Raw genomic sequence first — 23591 nt, forward strand, 5'->3', positions numbered from 1 at the left:
TCATGAAAATGGGAACCACGAACAAAGTGTTCAAATCCCATGGTACGATTTCCAAACACGTACCATGGGATTTGAACACTTTGTTCGTGGTTCCCATTTTCAAGAACGCTTGTTCACGATTTTGGGAACTCTTTTTTCTCCGTGTAGTCACAAATTTTGGTGATAAAAAGACAATGAAAAGAAAGTATGTAGATTCAGAGGTGGCAGACCATATCCTTGATGATGTCGTCATCGTTATGGGACTCCTGTTGACAAAAAGTTTTCTTTTCTCCAGATGCCAAGTAGTGCAGTAGAGATTACGCTATGGCTGTTCAAGCTTTAATAGGTTTCTGATAATGTTGCTCATTCTTGTAAAATCGGTGATTGTTTTTTGTTTTTGGTGAGATAATGTTTTATAAATTTGAAAAAAAAATGATAAATCTGTTAATTCTGTTAAATCTGTTGTGAAGTCACCTGAACAAATGATTGTAATTGTACGACATTTATGCAATTCCAAAATATTGAAAAAATACTCTTATTCAATTAAATGTAAAACACTCCGAATCGAGATGAATTTAATCTTCTAAGTAACTTAAAAAACAAAACTAAACTATTTATAGAAAATTGTCGCGTCAACGTTAACATATCATTTAAAAATATGTTTTTACAATATGTATTATTCCTAACCTCACCCAACCATACCCAACTTTTTTTTTGTGCAACTGCTAGTTCTTCTCAACGCATTATAGCGTTTCTCAGAACGGTTACGGTTACTTGGTGGATGCAGTCACCAACACTGCGTCAGATGTTTAAGCTGTCTCAAAAGTCAGAATCGTTTTTTTCCTTGCCACGCCACACTTGGTACGCAGACCTTAGTTTTGAATTTACTATGGCATACTAGCATACTTCTTAGCATCGTTCGTGCTTCGGTGAAGAATATTGCCAGGAGAAATTACTATCATCAGTCTGGGTTCTTCTAGCTGGTACACTCAAACCCCGATGGTTTGACACCAACTGTTGTCAAACGAACGGGGTCACTTTTTAGTTTAACACCCCTTTTACATGGAGTTCACACACACACTACTGAACGTTTGTTTTGATAGTGAGCGTGAGCGCCGTGAAAAAAGTGACAGTTTGTCACTTTTTAGTTTGACTTTGACCAACCAACGGGGTACAAACTAAAAAAGTGTCGAACAAAAAAGTGACCAAACACGGGGGTTGAGTGTATTGGGGTTTTTCAGATATGTTTACTGCAAGGGATTAGTAAAAACGGTGGCGAAAGGATTATTCATATGAGATGAAATGGTAGTTTTTACCTTTTTTTGTTTTGCTGTAATTTTTTAATTAGCAAATTTTACTTTCATATGTTATTTTATTTGAAGATTTTTTTTTTGAAATTATTGGCAACTAAATCAAAAAAAAGTAATTTTATGAAACGAAATTCCCGAACCATCCCTTCGTCCAAAGATTTGTAGATTTTTCGCTCCAAAGGCAAGCAAGACAGCGAAAAAAAAACATCCGCACTCTAACAAAATGCATATTGCGGTAGGAGCGCGAAATAAAATAAAACAAAAAATCGCCATTCTTTATGTGCGCCACACGGTCCGAGTGTGTGTGTACACTGCAAAGTTTACAGTTTCATAAGTTCTGTACTTGGTGTCTAGTATGGAAGGAACCCGGACTCTGAGCAGCACCCCGAATAGACTGTCCGGATGCCCGAGCAATCGAGGATGATCGGAAGGATTAACTCTCGTTTGGATCCATTTCCGTCTTGGTTTTTTATTTTCAATATTTTTTATGGCATTTATTTTTGAAATCGTAAATATAGTTTTTCAGATTTCTTTTTTTTCCTTTTTTGTGTGGATCATCGCTAATACCAAATGTATATGTACTTGCACAATTATACATGCAGTGTGTAATATTAAGTGACTTTGTTCACAAAGTGCATGATTTTGCATGCGATTTTACCATCGTATTATTTGCTGTGTATTCTGCCAACATCAAAGCAAAGTTATTTGATGATGCCGTGGAGATTTTCCCTTATCCTCTTAGAAATTTGAGTAGTTTTCCTTATTAGATAAAAAGTAATAACAAATGAATAGTTATGCCGATTTAAAACAATCATATAGTTGCTCTTTCTTCATGTTTACATTTAAATTCAGTTATATTTTTTTTAAATTTAATGTTGACACTTTCTCTTAATACGGGCACAATGGTAATAGAGCTCTCCCTGGGTTGGTGGTTTGTCTGCGTCAATGTGTGCTAACTTTACCGAACGGACGCACGAGATTTTGCTGCACTTTTCTATCTTTTTTTACGGGTTTGTGTTTTTTCGCCGGCTGCGTTGTTTTGCTTTCCCCAGTGCTGGTGTATTTTTTATTATTATTTTTTGCCTCACTATAACTTAGACGAGACCATGGGTGTGCAATTCTTTCTCCAAACCTTCTCCCCCTTCAACAACGTCAGGTTGCGTTCTCTGCATTTGCATTCCGAGCTGCAGTGGAAACTTTCTTTCTCCGGGCCGTTTCTTTGCTCGTTTTTTCCATCAATTTTTATTAAATTTAAACAGTTTTTCTTGCTTTGTTTTATTTTGCACACACAAACACGCGCGCGTTACCGTACTCATATGGGTGCAATTGCACTGCCTCTCTATTGGGACTAGTGTGTGTGTGTTTGCACTTTTTACAATTTAGACATATTAGTTACTGTTGCTGAGAGCAATTTTAAAATTCAAGACAAATATAGATATGATTTGGTAAAAATCGAAATATATTTAGAACAAATTAGTATTTATTACATCTATATATATAAAAAATTTCGACGGTTTTGTTCGAACGCGAATCAGTTCAATACGGAGCGTCGGATCGAGGTGCTCTTTGTTGCGTTGGGTTCGTATAAGCCCAAGGAAGGTTCTTACGCTATCTAATTGACACTTTGGCCACTCTGGAACCGATTCCGGAAAAGCTGCAGATTGTATGGGAAAAGATACGTAAAATCAAATTTTGATCACAGGAGGCTGAATAAGCAAACAAGCATGAAACGTCACGAAACCAAAAAGGGCAGGACGAAGTTTGCCGGGAAGAGCTTGTATTTTTATAACTCAGGTTACTGATACTGTATGCTATTTTTTTTAAGTCTAAGTTAGCCAACTTGTATCAATATTGGAAGACTTTTTCGCTGCGGTTCAGTGTCCATTAACAACCACAACTATTTTTTTCCCCTTCAAACCTTCGCGTGAATCTGTTTCATCTTATTTCGCAAGTCTTGTGTAGTTGCGAACTGCATCGTTCGCTGCAGTACACATCATTTGTTTATCTATCCTACCTTCCTCTCTTTCCTAACTTACCCTTCCCTTATCCTTCCCAACTGCCTTCTTTCTGTCTTCTGGCTGATTGCTGCGCCAAAACTCTTTGCTCGCTCTCGTTCTTTCTTTTTCTCTCTGTTGGATATGGCACACACTCGCTCGTACACACCTCGCCGTATATGCCCTCCTATATTTATGCATGCAACTGATGCAAAACTACCATTATTGCACACTTCTTCTTTCCAGCACCGCCGCGGCCTTTAGGGTAAAGTGGGGCAAGTGTAACAAGCTAAGGAAATGCTCGTTATAACCCATCAAAAACGTTAAAAATCTGTCGGATTTTTTTATAATCATCTTATTCCAGGTCTTGACTAAGACTTTGATAGAAGAAGTTTTTTAAAAATCCTGTTTTTTAATGTAAAAAATTGATTTAAAAAAAAAATGATTTTCCGTACGTTCTTCTCAACTAGTGGGGCAAGACGAACAACCCGTTGGGGCAAGAGGAACAATGCATGAAATAACATGTTAATTTGCTAACAATTGAACTGTTATCACTTAGGTACATCAGATTAGAATGTATTTGAAACGTTTCTTTAATTTTTAGATTAATTAATAATATTTTACTAAAAAATTGATCGTTTATAAAAAAACAAATTATTACTTAGATGAAAAAAAGGAAATTTTAATAATATCACTATATTTTGTACGGAATTTTTTTTATCAATTGTTTATCAGTTTTTAAGTACTTTTATGTATTTATTTCCCAATAAAATATGATGTTGCAGCAATTCGTATTTTTTCCATAATAAAAATCCATATGGTACACTTGCCCCACCTGGACAAGGTTTTTTAAAAGCTCTCAACAAAAATAGCCAAAAGTTAAATCATACTTTATAATAGGTGCAAGTCATTGGTAGGGACACTACTGATCTAGGAAAAATAGCATTTTGATAAAATGAGCCTTAAATCGAACCCTAAGCCTTATTTTGTACTTTCCAAATATTATAAGAAAACAAAGGTTTTGAAAAAAACTTCATTAAATCTCATGCCCCGTGGCGTTTACGTCGTTTTGGCGGTTATGTGGTAGTAGAATCAGCTAATTGCATTACTAGCAACTATTCCTCATACTGGAAATAATCAAAATTGTAAAAATTACGGCCGTACGAGCGATTGTTCCTCTTGCCCCATATGGTCGTCTTGCCCCACCTTCCCCTACTTCTTCATTCGTCGGACACTTTTTCGCGAAATATACTGCGCGCAATCTTTTTTCTCACCTTCCCTGCCCTGCAAACTGCCCTCTGCCTCCACCCTTCGGACTTGCACAAATTTATCTGTATTTTTGCAGTAGTTGAAAATACTAGCTAGTTTGTAGGGACACGCTCAAATTGAAAGAAATTAGTTTTGAAATTATTTAATTTTAATATTCAGCTAATTTATCAGTAATATTTTCAAACAACAACTTAAACCCTCAATAAAAATCACAAAACAGTCGTAGGGTACAAGGTATAAGTAAGAGCTCTTGGAGGATTCATTGTAAAAAAACAATTAAGGGCCACCCATAAACCACGTGGGCACTTTCTTGGAAATAACAAAGCAACCTACCCCCCTTCGTGGACAATTATAACAAAACGGTGGTCATCATCCCCGCCCTCCTGAAGTTCCACGTGGTATATGGATGGCCCCTAACTTGTTCAGCTGATTTTAAATATTTTAGAGCAATTCCAGCTCAAATCAGGAATTTTTCTGGTACTTTTGTGCCCGACCCTCTCCGATTTCAATAAAACGTTGTAGACATGTTATACTAGGCCTATATAAGCCATTTTTGTGTATATGGAGGCAATTGTACTCGAAAATAACATTTTAGAAGGGCGTAAGTTATTTGAAAAATTGTATTTAGCAATAAAAAAAAAATCAAATTTAAGCTGTCAGAGGCAAACTTTTGGAAAATAGGACGAGCTTTCCGGTAAAAATATTTACGAGACTGAAAAATCAAGTCTGTCGTATAGAAATTGCCAAAAACCACCAATTTTTTCGACATTTTAATTTTTTTAAGCCGCTGTATCTTCCCAAGGATTGGACATAGGACAATGGTCAATATGGAGACTTTTATGTTAAATGTTCGGGCAAATCGATTCCCACTATCGTTTTTTTTTACTTTTCAGAATAACAGTTTTAGTAAATGATTTTTGTTTTTTTAGGAGAGAAATACCATCCAGCATTTTTCGTCAGTCTTTTTGTAACATCTTAGGCTATTTCCTCAAAAATTTTGAACGAAAAAAATCGTGACATCACCTTAAATCTTAAAATTTGACTTTTGAGCTTAAAAATCAAAAAATCTCATAGAAGTGGCGTGTATTTTTTTCAGAAAGCAAAAACAAAACGTAATACAAACAAGGGCTGAAGATAGACGAATTCTGTCTTTATGAATCGATAAAGCATAAAAAATCGATGTAGTGTGATTTTTTAAAGCGATTTTCCGAAGAAAAATTATGGTAAAATGTAATATTTTCGAAGATAGAAATGATGTCCAAAAATAAAGAACAACCTAAACCTTTCTTTAGTAAGAAAGGTAAACAATAAGGTGGTGTATTTTTATTATTATTTTAAAGCTTCATTTCAACAAAAATAGTTTTTTAACAAATCGACAGCAACATTTCAAAAGGCATCAGTACATTTGGACACTTTCTGGGTTATTACATATTCTGAAAGTACTCCTAATAAGCTACCTCTCCACCAAAACGAGCAAAAGTTAATTCAGTAAAGCCTGTTTAATAATGATTTTAAATAAAGTAACATAAACATAATCGCTGGCGTCGGCAAAGCCTGCTTATACAGCCCTGTCAACCTGTCAAATAAAAGACTACATGAACCTCGTGACGAAAAAAAAGCATCATGAAAAAGACACCATGTACATTTGCCGACAAAACGCGAATAATAACAAAACTTCCCCTCCACTTGCTAAAGACATTCACCTCCAATGACAGCAGGGTGATATAGACGTTTGTGATTTCAAAAGAATACGGATGATCAGATATCAATAAAAGCAACGTTTTTCATCGTTTGTTATCATTAGAACTTCTTCTTTTGCTTTTATATTAAAATGGGAATTGAAAAATGATGCTCAACATTCAAATGCGTTTTTCTCAAAATGCACGGTTTGTACATGATGCTTTTCGAAATGTTGGCGTCGAAGTATTAGTGTTTATGAAGATTCTTTTATCGATGATCCGTCGTTTTGCTAAGCATTATATTAATATTCTGAATATTTGGTTTTGGTTTCCTAAAGTTCTGTCTCTCCTGTAATTTAAAATAAATATACAAGTTCTCCGAAATGAAAATCGAAATGCTTTGAGTAAAAATAATAAAACCTTAGAAGCACTACGAGTTTATGTTATTTTTTCTAATTCGTTTAAGATTATCAACGTGGAAGAAAACAATTCGAGAACTCTGATTAATAAATCCAGACTATTCCGCCAAAGGAATCTGAACTTTTTTTAATTCGATCTGTAGTTTTAATGGCAACCCTAGTTAGTGCCAACCAACAAACAGTTCTGGGATTTTTATTCGCGACTGCATTTTTTTATTATTATTTATTATTTTTGTTATTGCCTTTCGTATGGAACACGATGTGTGTGCCTTTTTTTCGCATATTCGCCTATATTTATTTAAGAATGGCAATAAAAGTGCACTTTTTCTCTCCCTCACTATCTCTCTCTCTCTCTCTCTGGCTGCAAAGTCCTCTCTGTTTAGTTTAGTTACGGACTAACCTCTCCTCCTGGTGTGAAAATGCATCTGGCAAAGTTTTATTTTGTCTCTACTGGCCCTGACTAGAGAAGGTTATCTATAAGGTATAGCTACGTTTTCGCCGCTGGGATGAGTTGATTCCAGCGATAAGAAATAAATACGATGTGAAAAAATATTGTTGCATTAATTAGTTGTAGCTGGAAGCTTGTCTGTAAAATATCTGATCCGGCGAAGGTCACTGCAGCGACCGTTAACCATGGTCAGTACCGGTTCGCTCCGAGTAAATAACTTAATCAATTTACATCGCTGAAAAGGTTTAGCCCTAATTTTAATTTTCGGTCCAGCCGACCTGACCAACCCCCGACGGCGGCGGTGGCTAGACATGCCGGTCCTTCCGCTTACTGCGGGTGAAACCTCCGACCTTGGCCCCCCACCCAATGTCAGGGAAAAAGTTTTCGAGGCACCCTTTGGTGCAGAACCACCCGAGAGTCAGCTGTTTGGAAGGGGTTGAACTCCGAAGGTAAGGGATGGAACTGACCAAACGACGAAACGGAAGAGGTGAGGGTGTTATGATGCGTCGTTGAGCAATGAGGGATTCGCCGGCGTTGGCATTTTTCCCAATCCAGCTCGTTTTTGATACGGTCTGACGGGATTGGACTGAGATGGGTGTGAATATCGCTACTTAGCGGGCAATGGCAAATCTAAACGATCTGTGACGAAAAGTGATACATAATTAGGTTGTTAGCGGAGTTGGTCGTGTTATTTAGCTTATTTGGAAATCTGTTCGGGATTTATCTTATAATTTAGTAAATCATGTCCATCTTAAAAAAAACTGATTTGTGGTTAATAAAAAGCATTACCTCATTGCAAAAAGTGTAATAGGAATGCACGAAACAAGATTTCGTGATTAAGTTTTAAAATCATTTTGTCAGTCAAATTCATCATTACACACTTTTACCATCAATAAATGCAATATAAATCTTATTTTTTTAAAACAAAAAAAATCTCTTGAGTGAACAATATTGACCAGACCAGCATTAAACAATGGTCAAGTCAGTGTGCAGCTTTTTCCTACAATCCCGTGGTTTTTCTTCTCCTCCAACACGACCCGATATTTCGTACCAGCGCGGTTGCACTATCGATCAGAAATATTTAATCACTTTCGCGCGCGAGCACTCGTTCTTTCTGCACCGTCTCTTCGGCAAACATTGTCCCTCTATGGGCATATCCCTGGATGGCCGTTGCTAATACACAAAGTGTGCATCCTGCCAGGGCTGCACTCTGCTTGGTGTGCTGCACGCAATCGGCGGAATTCGCAAAATATTGCCCTCTGTAATCACAGACTATCAGTCGTGACTCTTGAAGAAAAAAAAGGTTCATTGGTGTAACATGAACATGTAACAAAAACATATTATTTTCAAGAAGTCAGCTGTCAAAAATTTGATTCAAATTCATAAATAATGACCGTTAAATTTTTAACCTTAAATTTGTGATTGAATGTCCCATGTCCGATAGATCTGTGAGGCGATATAGACAGTCAGCAGTCCTGTACCAGATGCGTGCAGGTCATCTCGGGTTCGGGACTTGAACCGAGGGACAGACACGTGGTGAAGAAAGGCCACCGTCATCAGCTCGCACACCTCCCAACAATGCCACCAACCAAACGCGCGAGGGTCGTTCAATATCTGGGTGTGTGAAAGTTGCGCTTTCCAGCCAATGGACCAAACCGCAATCGACCAGGGACCAGGGTCACGATGTGGGGGTGGGATGGTCTCCCCACCCACCCAACTCCCCTAGGCAGAAGTGACGAACCACGCGAGAAGAAAACACTATTATAAAACAAAAACGAGCTCGCGTTAGGGAGATGAAATGCGCCACCACCACCACAGCGAGCAGTAGGAGTGAGTGAGTGCAGTTTGCACACTTTTGTGTACGTGCAAACTATACACCGTGGTGAGCAGATACGCGCTCGCACAGACACGCACATGCACATAACGGGTATGCATCCTGGGGGTTGGTTGTGGGAGGTAGGGGACCAGTCCTGGAGGAGAGCAGCACCTTACGTGCGTCTTCCTTGCGGAACGCGCTGAATGACCGACGAATTGGTCGTTAGGTTTAGGAGAAGTGATGTCATATTTTGCATCTTTTTTGAAAATATTTGCATGATAATAAAAGTAACGAAATTAAATTTGTGAAAAATATTTTTTTCATTGTCAATTTTGTAATATCTAAAGAGATACCCCCTGAATCGATTCTTTAGGCAGTAATAAGTAACTGTGCCAATTTTGAGCCAAATCGGTTAAAAGGGTCGCTTTTTATCGTTGAAGTTTATATGGGAAAAATCGCAAAAATGTTTGGGGAAAAACGTCTCTTCAGGCGGGTCTCGCCCAAAATTGTCCAAGTGTGAGATTCTTGTAGGAAATTTAACATCCTACAACTTTGCCGAAAGGTGCAAGAAGATCCGAGTTGATCCTGATGAGCAAGGCGATGAAAAGAAATCAGCTTATATAACTCCTCGCCATTTCAACCGATTCCAACTGTCTAACACGCAAATGAAAGGTGATAAGTTGGCCTTTCAAAGAAAAATAATAAGAAGTTTCGAAAATCTAGCCTAACATATGAAAAGGTCGAATGAAACATTAAAATGCCGTTTTGACGGTGTCTGCACCAAAGAGCCTATGTCTGGAAATATTTTTATCGAAATCCCCGAACATTTTTACATAACATACTAAAAAATGGGAGGAGTTCATTAACAGGATTCCGAGATATGATTTTTTGAAAATAAAATCCGCGTTTTTCGACGCGCTGCGCGCAAAAACACGAAAATGACAAAATCGGCAAAAAATCAACTTTTTTCACTAAAACTGCGATAACTTAAAAATTTCAGCGATGACCTATACATGTCTAGGTACCAAAAGTTGCGTCTTTCAATTACGAAAATTTTGGTACATAGACATGTATAGGTCATCGCTGAAATTTTTAAGTTATCGCAGTTTTAGTGGAAAAACTTGATTTTTTGCCGATTTTGTCATTTTCGTGTTTTTGCGCGCAGCGCGTCGAAAAACACGGATTTTATTTTCAAAAAATCATATCTCAGAATCCTGTTAATGAACTCCTCCCATTTTTTAGTATTTCATGTAAAAATGTCCGGGGAATCCGATAAAAATATTTCCAGACATGAACTCTTTGGTCCAGACACCATTAAAACGGCATTTTAAAGTTTCATTCGACCTTTTCATATGTTAGGCTAGATTTTTGAAACTTTTTATTATTTTTTTTTGATAGGCCAACTTATCACCTTTCATTTGCGTATAAGACAATTGAAATCGGTTGAAATGGCGAGGAGTTATGATTTTTTGAAAAAAGTGGTTTTTGCGAAAATCGACGAAAATGGCCATTTTTCAGACCACCCTAAGACAGCGTAGGTCACCCTAATGGCCAAACAAAAAAATACGGGTCTAATTATTTCGGCCAGGGAACCCCCAGAAAAATTTTGAGCCCGATCCGAGCACTTTTGTTTTTTTTTTCCATGCTGTTTTCGTGGGGAATTGCTGTATAAGTATATAAGGAGTATATGGGAAGTATATAATAAAAAACTTTTTACTAAAAAATTCATCAAAAATCAGGATCAACACGGACAGTTTTGCACCCTTGGAAGAAATTGTAGGAAATATAATTTCCTACAAGAATCTCACACTTGGACAATTTTGGGCGAGACCCGCGCCACCTGACAGAAAAATACGGAAAAGATGTTTTTCTGCAGACATTTTTGCGGTTTTCCCATATAAACATCAAAGATAAAAAGCCCCCTTAAACCTGAATTTGGCTCAAAATTGGCACAGATACTTATTTTTGGCTAAGGAATCGATTCAGAGGGTATCTATTAGGTCGATTTTTTTCATTGTCACCATAATGTATAGTCACAAAATCCGCATAACAAATTTCAAGCTTATTCAGGTGAAAACCGACAACGCGATCAATAATTAAAGTGGACGAATATGGCTCTTAACTTCTTGTTTGTGTTCAGGACGTCAAATTATTTGATCATTTTCATTATTACACATTACACGTTATTTTGCAAAGAAACGAATAAAAAAATGTTTAAAATTTTCTTTTCCTGATCCGTTTGCACCTACTTCTAAAACCAAGATTGTTTACTTTTCACTCTTTGACAGCTCTATCATGGATTTTGGTCTGGACCAAGCGAGGAATAGAAGACAGCTCTTGCATTATCCGAAGGTTTGTATGGGACTTCGGATAGTCGAATCATCATCACATTTGAAAATCTTAGATTCACATTTATTGAAAATCAAGTTCGTTTCCAAGGATACTAGGATGTCACCAGAAAAAGGCAGCTTTTTAATTTTTTTCAACTTTAATTTTTTAAAGGGTTAAAATGGATGAAAATTTTTATGCATGTTTCTATTGTGAAATTGTCTCAGGAATACGAATATGATAAAATTATTACCGGAAAATTTGATTTAAGGGGTCTCCGAGCAAAAATTTGCATAAAAAAATCAATAAAAGAAAAAGTGTCTTTTTCATATGTTAAACTGCCTTTCCCAAAGCGTTCTCAGTCTCAGATGGAATCCCAGATGTCTTCTACAAGTTGCAGGTCGAACCGAGTTGATATCTGGATGGAACACTTTTTTATTTGAGTTTCAAAATTGTGCTATCCCTCTACCCTGCATTTTGTTGTTTTTTTACGCCTTTTCGGATGCATTTTGAATTTTAAAATTAAATTGAATTTTGCCTAAGTCACAGCATTTCAAAGATTTTTGATGTTTTTGCACCTTCAAACTTAGTGTCCCGATTTGCCCCACTTCCCTTTGACCTGGAGTGTTCATATTTTGGCTAGATGTTAGTTTTATATATACAAACAACCCCTGAAAATTTCAGGCAGATTGGTGAGGTCGATGCGAGATGGGTATGCTTTGCTCGTGGACTCGCTCTTAAATAACAAAAGGTGTTTTTTTTTTTCAAAATTTCATCATCACTAGTTTAGCCGCCATCTTGGATTTAAAAATTCTAAACCACTTTAGAATAGTAGAAGTAGCTGTAGAATTTTGTTCGAGGCTTTCGGATAATCGAGTCTGAAGTGTAATTATCTTTGATTTTTCAGCTGATGATATCGCAGTAACATTTGGTTCGGGTTAAATTTTTTTTTCTGCTTTGTTCAACAGAAATATTTGTTAGACTTTTTGAAATGAAAGGCTTCATTAAAAACATTAAATTATTTGGAAAGCGAAGAATGAAATCGGCTTCATTTTCAACATTACAAATTAGAAAAATTGTTCTCAAGACATTGTCAGTTGGAAAATAAAGGATAGTTAGGTACTGACAGTTCTGAGAAACACTTATTTTTCACAAATTTTAAATTTGTAAGGCTCCAGCAGTCCGATTAATCTATTTTTTATTACCGTTAGTTATTTTTTTTAACTGTAATTTTTCTAAAATTCATTACTCCGGTACCAAACATAAATATTAGATACGTTATGCCATTTTTTTTTTACTTTATGCCGTTGTTAATAATTTTCAAATTTGCAATCAAATAGTACTTTAGTGAAATTTTGATAAAGTGCACCATTTTCAAGTTATAGCCACTAACACATCAAAAGGGCGTAATATTGAATGAAAATTTCACGAATGTTTCATATTTTAACATTAAAAATCGGACCATTAATTGCTGAGATATCGACATTAGAAAATGGTGGGTTGTTTTGGTGAGACTTGGAAAACATCAATTTTCCTGTTTTAAATCTTTGCATGGCAATATCTCAGCAACTTAGGATCGTATCAACAAAGTTCAAAAAAGCAAAATATGGATAATTTTCTCAGCTATTCAAACATATTTTTTTCAAGAGTGGGCAAACATTAATTTAAAAAAAATGAGCAGTTAGCGACTATTTTGAAACAAGATACCTTAAAATAGCTATAACTTGAAAACGGTGCACTTTATCAAAATTTATCTAAAGTAAATTTTGATTGCAAATTCGATTTTACATCGAAAAAAAGAAATTAGATTTTATGAAAAAATCAGTATTGATTCGTCAATGATTTTTTGCTCATTCTGGAAATTTCTGAAAAGTTGCTATTTAATTTCCCCTAAAACATATCAGAAAATTTAAAAAAAGACAAGTTTTAGTGACAAAAAGTGAAATATTTTTTTTATCGTGTATCACCTACAACTTTGCCGAAGACACCAAATCGATCAAAAAATACTTGAAAAGATACAGATTTTTGAATTTTCCTTTATCAATTTGTATGGACAGCTGCTGAAATTATATGTACAAACTAGTGATGCAAAATGGCTTATTTGGGCATACCGAGGGGCACCAAAAATGTTCCAGCTGGATTAAAAAATACAAAAAATCGAATGACCGAAATCTTAGAGAATTGCTTTAATGCATTTATAACACTAATTTTCTAATTTGTTTAAGAGCGTTTCAGAGATATCGCAGTTTGAAAATGAAGGTTTTGAACTTTTTTTGCGAAAAGTTGAAAGTTTGGGGTGGTATCAAAAGCAGGTGATGCTTCAAATTGGACGAAAATTGAGATTCTTGCTTGTTTTGATAGTATTAGCAGCCCAACCATTGATTGATTGGGACCATCCAGAAACCTCCCCCCTCAACTGTCCAGGTGGTGAATACAAAGAGACGAGTTGTTCCTTTTAATTCCGCTATATATTTATTTTTTTTTTAATATCTTGACAGATACGTATTTCGTCTACTACTTGCAGACTTCATCAGTGTTCTGTTCTCGACTGAAGGTTCATCGCTGGTGTATCCATATTTGTAGTTAATGTAGGTACTACCTCCTCGTTCTTCTTTTGTGCCTGTATAGGGAAAAAAACTGGCTAAATTTGGCATCGATTTAGTGTTCAGCAGTAGAAACAGCCAGTTGGAATCCATCTTAGGTTCAACGAAAGACCCCATACCGACTTTAGGCAAACCCGGCATCTACGAGGTATCCTGCGGCCACTGTGATATGAGCTACATTGGACAAACTAAGAGATTGCTGCAAACCAGGTTGGATGAGCATATACACACATATGTCAAAATTGCCAGGGAGGAAAAACGGAAAGGATTTGTCCCCCATTTCAAGTCAGCAGTAACCGAACACATCATCGAGGAAAAACATAACATCACAACTAGCGACGCGGTCATCTTAAGACACATCACTAACCCATCGAAGCTGGCTGTCGCTGAAAGTTTGGAAATCTTCAAGGCAGGCAACAAACGTTTACTCAACAAGGATTCAGGTAACGGATCAACGTGGCTGTTTAAGCTGTTACCTATACAGGCACAAAAGAAGAACGAGGAGGTAGTACCTACATTAACTACAAATATGGATACACCAGCGATGAACCTTCAGTCGAGAACAGAACACTGATGAAGTCTGCAAGTAGTAGACGAAATACGTATCTGTCAAGATATTAAAAAAATATATAGCGGAATTAAAAGGAACAACTCGTCTCTTTGTATTCACAGTAATGCATTCTGCTAAAACGCTCAACCAAACCACAATGTCCAGGTGGTTTATGGATGGCCCCATTTCAATTTTGCACTTTTTTGCGTACGATTGGGGTGGAATGACCCATAAGTATATTACTTCGAAACGTTACCAGAATATGGTTTCTTTAAAAGCAAATAACATAACAAAAATATCAGAAAAACTACATATAAAAATCAATTTTGATTTTGGATTAATAAAGTTTAAAGACTTGTTTTTTTTTTATCTTTTAAAAATCGTTGTCAATCTGCCAACCCTGCCTTCGATAGGCCTCAGTTCAATGTATAGAAGAATTGTGTGACAGTACCCATTGCGGGGGTTACCGCTACCGGGTGTGGGTGCTCTTGGAACCTTTCTCCAGTCCCTTACCCACCCCCCATCAATACATCCCTATATTTGACTCTACGCGACTCCGATCTCGGTGCGTATATTACGCGTAACACACTAAACAACCCACCGACGGTTTTTGGCGAGTGCGTACGAGAGGGAGTGAGAGAGTGAGGAACCTCCAACCTCCCGAACCCCCGCGCGCCCACCCTCTTGGACGGCGTCGAGTCCTTCGAGTTTTTGGTTCCGTGGTAGAAGAGACAGACCCCGGGAACCGCGCGCGCGTTTCGTTTTCGCCCCAGACTTTCCGCGCGCCGGGCAGGCTCTCGGCGAATGTAATTTTTCAAAGCGGAGGTTGTTTAACACAACAAATTAAAAATTCTTGCACTATTGCGAGTTTTCTAGCGAGCGAGCGAGTGACTGTGGTTCGGTACGGCCCCGACGACGACCTCGGCGGTTTTTTGGCCACAGGTATTTCCCCGGGAATGGAGTTAACGAGCGGCACTTGTGGAGAAGGAGTTGGATGGACTTTAAGTGTTGGCTAGTTTTTTTTGTGTCTCGAGCATATATTGAATTTAGAATTAGGTGTGTATTTTTTTTATCTTGAAAATTTAATGAATTTTGAAGAGTTTATCACAAAATTTCAAAATAATGTTGTGTCGTTTGGACCTCACCAATCTGAATGAAATTTTCAGGGGTTGTTTGTATATATAAAACTAGTATTTGGGTCAGAGGGAAGTAAGGCAAATTGGGTCACAAAGTTTTACGGTTCAACAACGTCAACGTCATAAAAAGGCTGTAAATTAGGCAAGAATCAATTAAAATTCGAATTACAAAATGCATTTAAAAGGGTTTTAAAAATTGATTGCGTTTCCTTTGTAGAAGATGAGATTCATTTCCATTGATTCAAATTCCTAAGCTAAGTGCGATTTTTGTAGTGAAGTGCGAAGTAAAGTGATTGTAGATAGGCCCTAATGAATTTTTTTTAACACATAAAATAGATACTTTTTCTTTTAGTAAATTTCTTGGTTGTACATTTTTGCACTGAGGAACCCTTAGATCTCATGTAACCTATGGTATTTGCATCCCAAGATTAGTGCGATCGTTTGTTCCGCGGCAAGTTACGGAGGGAGCACTTGAGAAGGCTTGCGGGCAGAACGACCTACTAGCGTAGCTGTCCAGCCCCTACGGACGCTACCAACGCTGCACCGCTAGTTGCGCTAGTCACCGCTAGGAGCGCACGAGATCATCGCAAACGCCCGCCTTGGGTAGCGGCGATGACCAAGACGATGGGACGATGGGACGAAGGAGTCCAGAAGGGGGAGGTTGAGGATCGCTGGGAAAACCCCGCCATTGCAACGGTCACTTTGCCTGGTATCTTGAAGAGGACGGTCGATATCCGTGAAAATCACCGTCACGAAGTAGTGAAATTTTAGAAGTGAAGTGGAAGATCCGGTAGACGCCATCCCGGAGAAAAGCCGTCCGACGATCTGGAGATCCGGACGCAAGCAGGAGGAGCCTGCGTTGATTTGTGGACATCCAGGTAAATACCGTTGCTTCCCGATCTATCGCCGTCCAACCTCCCTCCGCCATCGCTAATTTCCGTCCCCATTGTGCCCACAGAACCCTCGGTGTTCGTACGCTTCGCGTACAGGCCGGCGCAGACGCATCCGTCCGCCGTAAGCCACCCGACACCCGCGGTATTCCCCGCGCGGTACATCGTACCGCCGAGCACGATCGCTCACGCACGAGGATCGCCCGCGACACCGTTCCGGTGTGGGAACCGCCCTCGCGACGCCGCCATTTTGGTCTGTGGACCAACCGTCGCGAGATAAGACGCCAGCCTCGCCAGGCGTTAAACCAACCGACGCCGGAAACCAGGCAGACCGGTGGATTCGTCCGCCGTAGTCCCAGAGTCCGTCAACATACTCGGGAGCGTCGAGGCAGGTGGCGCAGAAGAGGGTCGAGTACGAGAACAGTATCTGACCGCCCATAGTGGTCGCTGAACGTGAGAGGAAGACGTGTCCCGCCCCGGTTGACCGAGTCCCGGAGGTCGGTGGAGGCGTGTAGCCGTTGTTCCAGGAACGCGAGCTGAGAGTGGAGAGAAAGCGGAAGCAGCAGTTCCGGAAAGGGCCCGAAGAAGAAGGAAGAAGGTCGTGTGAGGTAGGATTAGATAGTAAGGAAGTGGGGGATCGAGGAACGAAGAACGCGCAGCTTGAGTCTGCTGAATAAAACACGAGTTTCCGGAATAAAGTGGGTTTGTTTTGTCCGTTGGTCCAATCGAGTGTTTCCCTTTCCGATTCCGGATTAACATGCCGACCCTGAGGCAAAGAGGGGGGTCTCACTGATGCTGGGGTAGCCCACCATTAGTTACACTCATTTTCTGATGATAATTTTATCATATTTGTGTTCCAGAGTCAACTTTTTAAAAGAAACATGCTTAAAAATGTTCATTTTCATCCATTTTAAATAATTCTTTAAAAAATTAAATCTAATAAAATCTTCGATTCACATTTATTTAAAATCAATTTCGTTTCCAGATACTAGATGTCTCCAGAAAAAGCAGCTTCTTAATTTTTTCAACATTATTTTTTAAAGAGTTCATCAATTATGTCACATTTAAAAAAAAACACATGCCATGAAAATACTTCAGGGAATTTTAAATTACAAAGATTAACTTAAACGTTTGAAAACCCTGGGCTTTGTCATGATGAGTGTCATAGGATTGATGCTTGTTTGGCAAAGAGTATGATTTGATTCGATGTGGAATTAAAATCGAAGTGTTCAGTAACTATATTGCTGAAGCTTCCATTTTTACACATGGACACCACTTCATGCTGCGAGAACTCACTTTGGCGTAGTCTCAGGGCTTAATCGATGGCCGGTAAGCTGTCATCGAGACAAGGAGGTTCTCTGATAGTGGAAATATCACATTTGTACAATGAACCGCTACATATGTGATTTTTCCCTATCTTAATGTGGGTGTCAGGTTAGGATGCGGGTTTAAAAAAATAGTGTTTGTAGAATTTAGGATTTTAACTATAAATATCAACTTTTTATACTTTGCCTTTAGTTATTTAGGGACAAAATTAGTAACTGTGAATTTAGTAATTCTATCAAAATCGGTGATTTTCATTCAAGTAGCATAAAAACCATTCTGATTTGTCAAAATTTCCATAGAGTCTCGATCAATCAATAGTGAAATGATATCGGACTAAATTCATTGATCTGTTGAACTAACGGTTGTCGGATTATGATTGTATCGACCATTGTTGCGAATCGAGGATCTACTGGAATTCTGACGAACAAATGGTCGTCTCTTTTTCAATTCACGACTTGTAAAATATCAACCGTTATTTTTTTTTTGTTTTTTAAAAGAAGCCAGACAAGTTTTAAAAGAAACGTTTTTTTTCGGTTAATAATTAAAATGTCGGGGATTTGAGATAAGAGTAGCTTTCGGATAGGTTGCTTTAAATCTTGTATTCAATTCAAGTTAGGTAGTTATCCGCAAATGAATATTTGGACTTATATGAATAATTGAACATTTTGGACTTATGAATAACACACAACTGTGCATTTATTCTAGAGTCAGATCCATACAGCGTCAGTGTTTATTTGGTCGAAGTGTACTAATTCATTGGCAGATCTGGTTCTAGTTGTAATGTACGACAAGACTACTGACCGACGTGACAGGACGAGGGCCCAGTTTAGAGGTTTCGACATCAACGATGTGCGGCTGGATCACCCTCCCAAAAAAAAAAAAATAAAAAAAAAGATTAACTTAAACGTTTGAAAACATATGTCTAGTAGTGTTTGATTTTATTCAGACAAACTTTGTTTTAATGATTGTTTCATACATACTTTCAATATTTCTTTTAAAATATCAAGAAATAACAAATATTTTGTTTTATTTTTGTATTTTGAATATATTTCAAAGCCCAATGTAAACTGCTTAAAATAAATATGTTATTCAAGATATTATTTATGTTTGAAAAAGCAAGAAAATCAATCAATTAATCAATCATTCTTACATCAGGAATAAAAATTAAAAAAAAACTAAATTTCAATTTTTAAAAGTTTGGAGCAAAATGTATTACTAAATGTTTCATATATTAACACATTCATACTTCTGTATACTTTTTTTTATTCCATTTTTTACGGCTTCTGTTTTCTCACTGCTAAAAAGAAGAACTAATAAATAACTAATCATCTTCGAAATAGCTAATAGTAAAGGGATAGTTAGAGAAATCATAAATTTAATTCATTTTTATTTGAATGGGTAACCTTTTTTAAATATCTCTGAGCTAAGAGTAATTTCTGATTACTGATTTTCAAAAAAACAAGTCAATAAACGAAATAAAAATGTCAAAAAATATTCAAAAAATCATGAAAAAGTTTTTGGGTCATATTAATTTTATCATTTCGAATAGTGTCATGTGCATAGTTTTCATGCATAGGAAATTATTATTTCGAAAACAAAGCGTTGATATTCAAAAAAATAATTAAAATTAACAACTAATTTCATTGGTTCTGTAAAAATAGACAAAAAACACAATTTTCAAAGGCATGTACATTTTTAAGTGTTTCTTAGTAAAAAACAGGCTATTTAGCTTTGAAAATTATTTACGATCAATAATTACTATGAAAACCATTAAAATCAAAATGAATAAAAAACATTACAACAAATTAATCCCTCTTATTATTTAAATGAATTTTCAATTTAATAAAATCATGAAAGATTTATTTTGTAATACATTTGTTAAAGTTTCGTACAAGATAGTTATTTTTCTTAAGGAATTTTTGTATTAGCACCATGTTGTGAGTATATTGTGATATGTTATGTCTAAATATAATTAAAAGTTTAAAATTAATATTTTAATATTGAATATAAACTCAGAATTTGTAGTTTTACTGTCCCATTCAACGTAAACATTAAAGCTAAGCAAATGTGCAATAAAAATTCATAGTCTGTATTTAAAAATTTTGTAACTTATATTATACTCTAATACGAAAATCATAATGAAATATCAGATTTGAGCACTTACCGATACAAAACTCGACATGATGCAGCGGCAACTCCTTGTAGTGATTCCGTATGAAGAAAATATTCTCCAAGATGTACGACAACCGAAGCAGAAAGATGCTGTCCACATCCATCAGGTTGTGGTTGTCGTACTTGGCGAACAGCTCTCGGACATTCTCGATAATCTCCCGAATCCGGTGCACGTTCTGAACTCGATCCTTGCGTTGTCTCCCACGACCTCCACCGCCACTGTTTATCAGCCAGTAGTCGTGGTTGATTAGGATCTCGTTCAGGTAGGCCTCCATGTGCTCTTTGAGCGGGACATTCTTGAGTCGCAGCTCGGCGTACGCCTTGGCAATGATCAGAATCTCGTCCTCGTACTTGAGCCGTTTGATCGAAATCAGGTACTCGAACAGCTGCAAATTCCCCCGACGTATCAGCAGATAGTACGCCAAATGATTCGCGAGGTGTTCGGTTTCCCGCAGGATCATCCGTTTAGCGAGTTCATCCTGCTTGGTCTCCAGCGCCAGCTCCGAAGCGGTCAGATACTTTTTGTTCAGCGCGTTGCAGTCCGCTCCTCTGCCCACCAACAGGTCGACCAGCTCAAGACGATTCTCCTTGGCGAAGACCGCCCGGTGCAGGGCCGTGTTGAAGAATTTGTCATCGCGACCGTTTACGTCAACGCCGCCGTCCAACAGAGTGGCCACCCTGGGGAGATCCCCGCACTGAACCGCTTCGAAGAGCATCGCGTTGCGACGGAGAAGGTTGCTCAGGACGGACCCGGTGAATTCGGGGGATGGTTCATGGTTGAGTACGGTATTTGAAGGTTACGATTTTTGATGTTGTTCCTTTCGAACTCCTTCAACAGCACGGGGTTGTTGATGCTACTGAAGATATTCAACGGTAGGAACCTTTGAGACTAATTTTATTGCACTATTTTAAAACACACATTTTGTTGTTTTTCAATGCCAAATTTGTCACATTTCCACTGTGTTGTTTCCAAACATAATTTCCGCGTGCTGCTTACAAAATTGTGTTCATTGTATTATTGGATAATGCAGTTAGTGGCGACTGAACATCGCCAAAAATTCGGTAATATTCTAATAAATTTATAGGTGATATCTTATGTTTAATTTAGCTTATGACTATTAACTGCATTCTCCAACACATCCTTACTTTGGGTTTCTTAGTTTATTTTTCTTAAAAAACAAATCACTGAAGCTACACAAATTTCGTAAATTTTTCTTCAAAATTTATTTATCTTCTCCAAAATCAACCAAATCATCACTTTTGAGTCCAAACACTGTTTCGAAAATTTAAATTCACCAAATCTTTCCGTTTCGCACTTCAACTAGACAAACAAACTAAAGATGCATTATTTGGTTTCTTTTTTTGAATAGTTGTTTGTCCTGGCCAGATTGATTGTATGGTGAGATTAGCCGCCTAACCGGGGAAACAAAACGAAAAGCTGTACAACATTCGCGTACAAAATCACGGGACTGAATGACTGACCACGGCGAACGTCGGTCTGAATGATGCCGTTGAGCTCTCTCGCCAAGGAAATGTCTTTCTCTCCCGCTCTCGATTAGTTGTTTCTATGTAATTGTGGTAAATGGGAGAACCGGAGAGTTAGTGACAGTAACTAGCAGTTTCCCAGCACAGGCGAGCGGGGAAAAAGCACGTGCTGGAAAATAAACAGAGATGTTTTCCAGCGCGCCGTCGAGAGCGACAACAAAAACACGTTGGCAAGTGTAAACACCCACACTGATGCATACGACCGGTACACGTGGTTCCGTTGGTACACTGTACAGTTATTTACAATGAATGAACATGTGATTGTGCAAAAGTGTGACGGATCTTTGGAGAGTCATGTGTGGATTTTCTCTTGGCCTCTGTGAACAATAAGTATCATTAAATTTTTGTTGCAAATTGTAAGTAATTTTCACTTTTTTTATTCAAAAAGAAATCTTCATGAATTCAAAAATAATTCAAAAACACAATGATTTGGCAACAAATATCAATTTGGAATAAAGTCAAGCATATTTTTGTCCCGCCCGTGTGGATCAATCGGACCGCGCACTGGACTCACAATCCAGAGGTTACTGGTTCGAATCCCGCGGCGGGCGCTCTAAAATTTCTAAGTGTAAATATGGGTATCCGGCGCCGTCGCTCCGTGCCGTACTCAAAACACTTAGGAGCCCAGGGCGGCGAAGTCCTTGTAGTTAAAAGGAAGACACTAGTGGTTGGTACTAGCAATGGTGGCCGACAGCTATAAAGTCAACTTCGTTTTTTCATATTTTTATCAACAGGTTGATGTTGAAGTTCATCAATGGTTGTGAGTAATTAGATCAGCAACCTAAGCAACCATAGCTACAATGAAAAAAAAAAAACAACAACTGAAATCCCATAGTGCCTTTAAAAATATTGTAGAATTAATGTTTTCTTTTCCATCATTAATCTAAACGTTTCAGCGTTTTTTTCTAATTTAAATTTTATGATTAATCGGTAACACTATTTAAACAAATTGTTTTGAAAAACTTTTAATTAACAGTCTTTGACTCAATTCTTACTGAGCTGTTTATTACTTGGTTTCAGTTGGAAAAGTTTTTAAGAAACTGTAATGGAACGTAAAAGTGTCAATAGGTCAATATGCCTACATTTGACCAGTGGAAATACATGCCATTCCCCATTTTTTTGTGAGTAATAAAATCAGTAACTTTAGTCCAACTCCAAGCGAAATATACTAAAAGGGTACCATGAAGATTTTCCCTCAATACTCTGAAAAAGGGGAGCATCAACACTTCTCGTCTTCCAAATCCCTTTTCTTGTCCCTGGTGTGCGGTGGAGATGGGAGTGGCCGACAATGGACAGCTACCCCATGGTAATGATAATCTGGTTCAGGTGGAATTGGTTCTATTCCCAATTAATGATTCTAAGGCAACTTGGGCTTAGAAAATCATCACATCACATGTCGAAAATTCAGTCTGCAATTCGCTAAAATCACCGTCTCCTAGCGAAGCTAATAAAATCAGTCAATTAAACTTAAGGGGTTACATACATGAAAGTAATCACAAAATTTCATATCGCAAAAAAATGAATTCACTAGAAAATGATTATCATCACTCTTGGAAGTTTCATGAAGATATTTCATGAATAAACTGAGTTAGAGACGATTTAAACTCAAAATTAAATTTTGTTTAAAAAAATACAAAGATCAAAAAAATACGATTTTTTATATGAAAAACATACAACATATTTTTATCTTTTTTTTAAATAAAGTTTTGATTAAGAAAATTAAGGTTATTCAACTTTTTTTCGTTGAAACAAACCTCATACAGACTAATTCTACAAAACATTTTTCTGCGTGCATGCACACGAGACTGGTTCAACGAGTTTTCACCAAAATTTTGAGCCGATTTGGTCAACGCAGTGTTGAGATATTGTGGCATCCGTTTTTTGAAACTGCTAACTTCAAATAGCATATCTCTGCAATGATTCAACCAAATGTCTTTAAATTTATTTTGTTAGCAGATGAAAATGGATATTTCAAAACCCTGAAAACAAATTTAGAAAAAAATAAAATAAAATGTGTGCTCATACCAACCTCTGACATTTGTACCCCCTTAATGAAGACACAATTGCAAATATCTTGCCAATATTGCTTAGATGGTTCAATGGTTTTTAGGTTTTTTTTTACTGAGC

At 37.4% G+C, this 23591-nt stretch overlaps 1 protein-coding gene across 3 annotated transcripts in view; it reads right to left on the minus strand.

The window, feature by feature from the left end:
- The window catches only part of LOC6034867, an 85126-nt gene extending 63732 nt beyond the window's left edge, over positions 1 to 21394 (minus strand). Inside the window, exons 1-2 of one of the 3 annotated variants that reach the window (XM_038253242.1) lie at positions 21066 to 21394; positions 19912 to 20908 (exon numbers count right to left, since the gene is read on the minus strand). In XM_038253242.1, the coding sequence (XP_038109170.1) occupies positions 19912 to 20635 (724 nt within the window). In that variant the 5' untranslated portion in view covers positions 20636 to 20908; positions 21066 to 21394. Of the gene's footprint in view, positions 1 to 19911 lie in introns of all 3 variants that reach the window. The other 2 variants (XM_038253243.1, XM_038253241.1) reach the window with 2 other exon arrangements.
- Positions 21395 to 23591: the final 2197 nt, after the last annotated feature.

The sequence above is a fragment of the Culex quinquefasciatus genome, chromosome 2, assembly GCF_015732765.1.
Source record: "Culex quinquefasciatus strain JHB chromosome 2, VPISU_Cqui_1.0_pri_paternal, whole genome shotgun sequence".
Taxonomy (NCBI): Eukaryota; Metazoa; Arthropoda; class Insecta; order Diptera; family Culicidae; genus Culex; species Culex quinquefasciatus.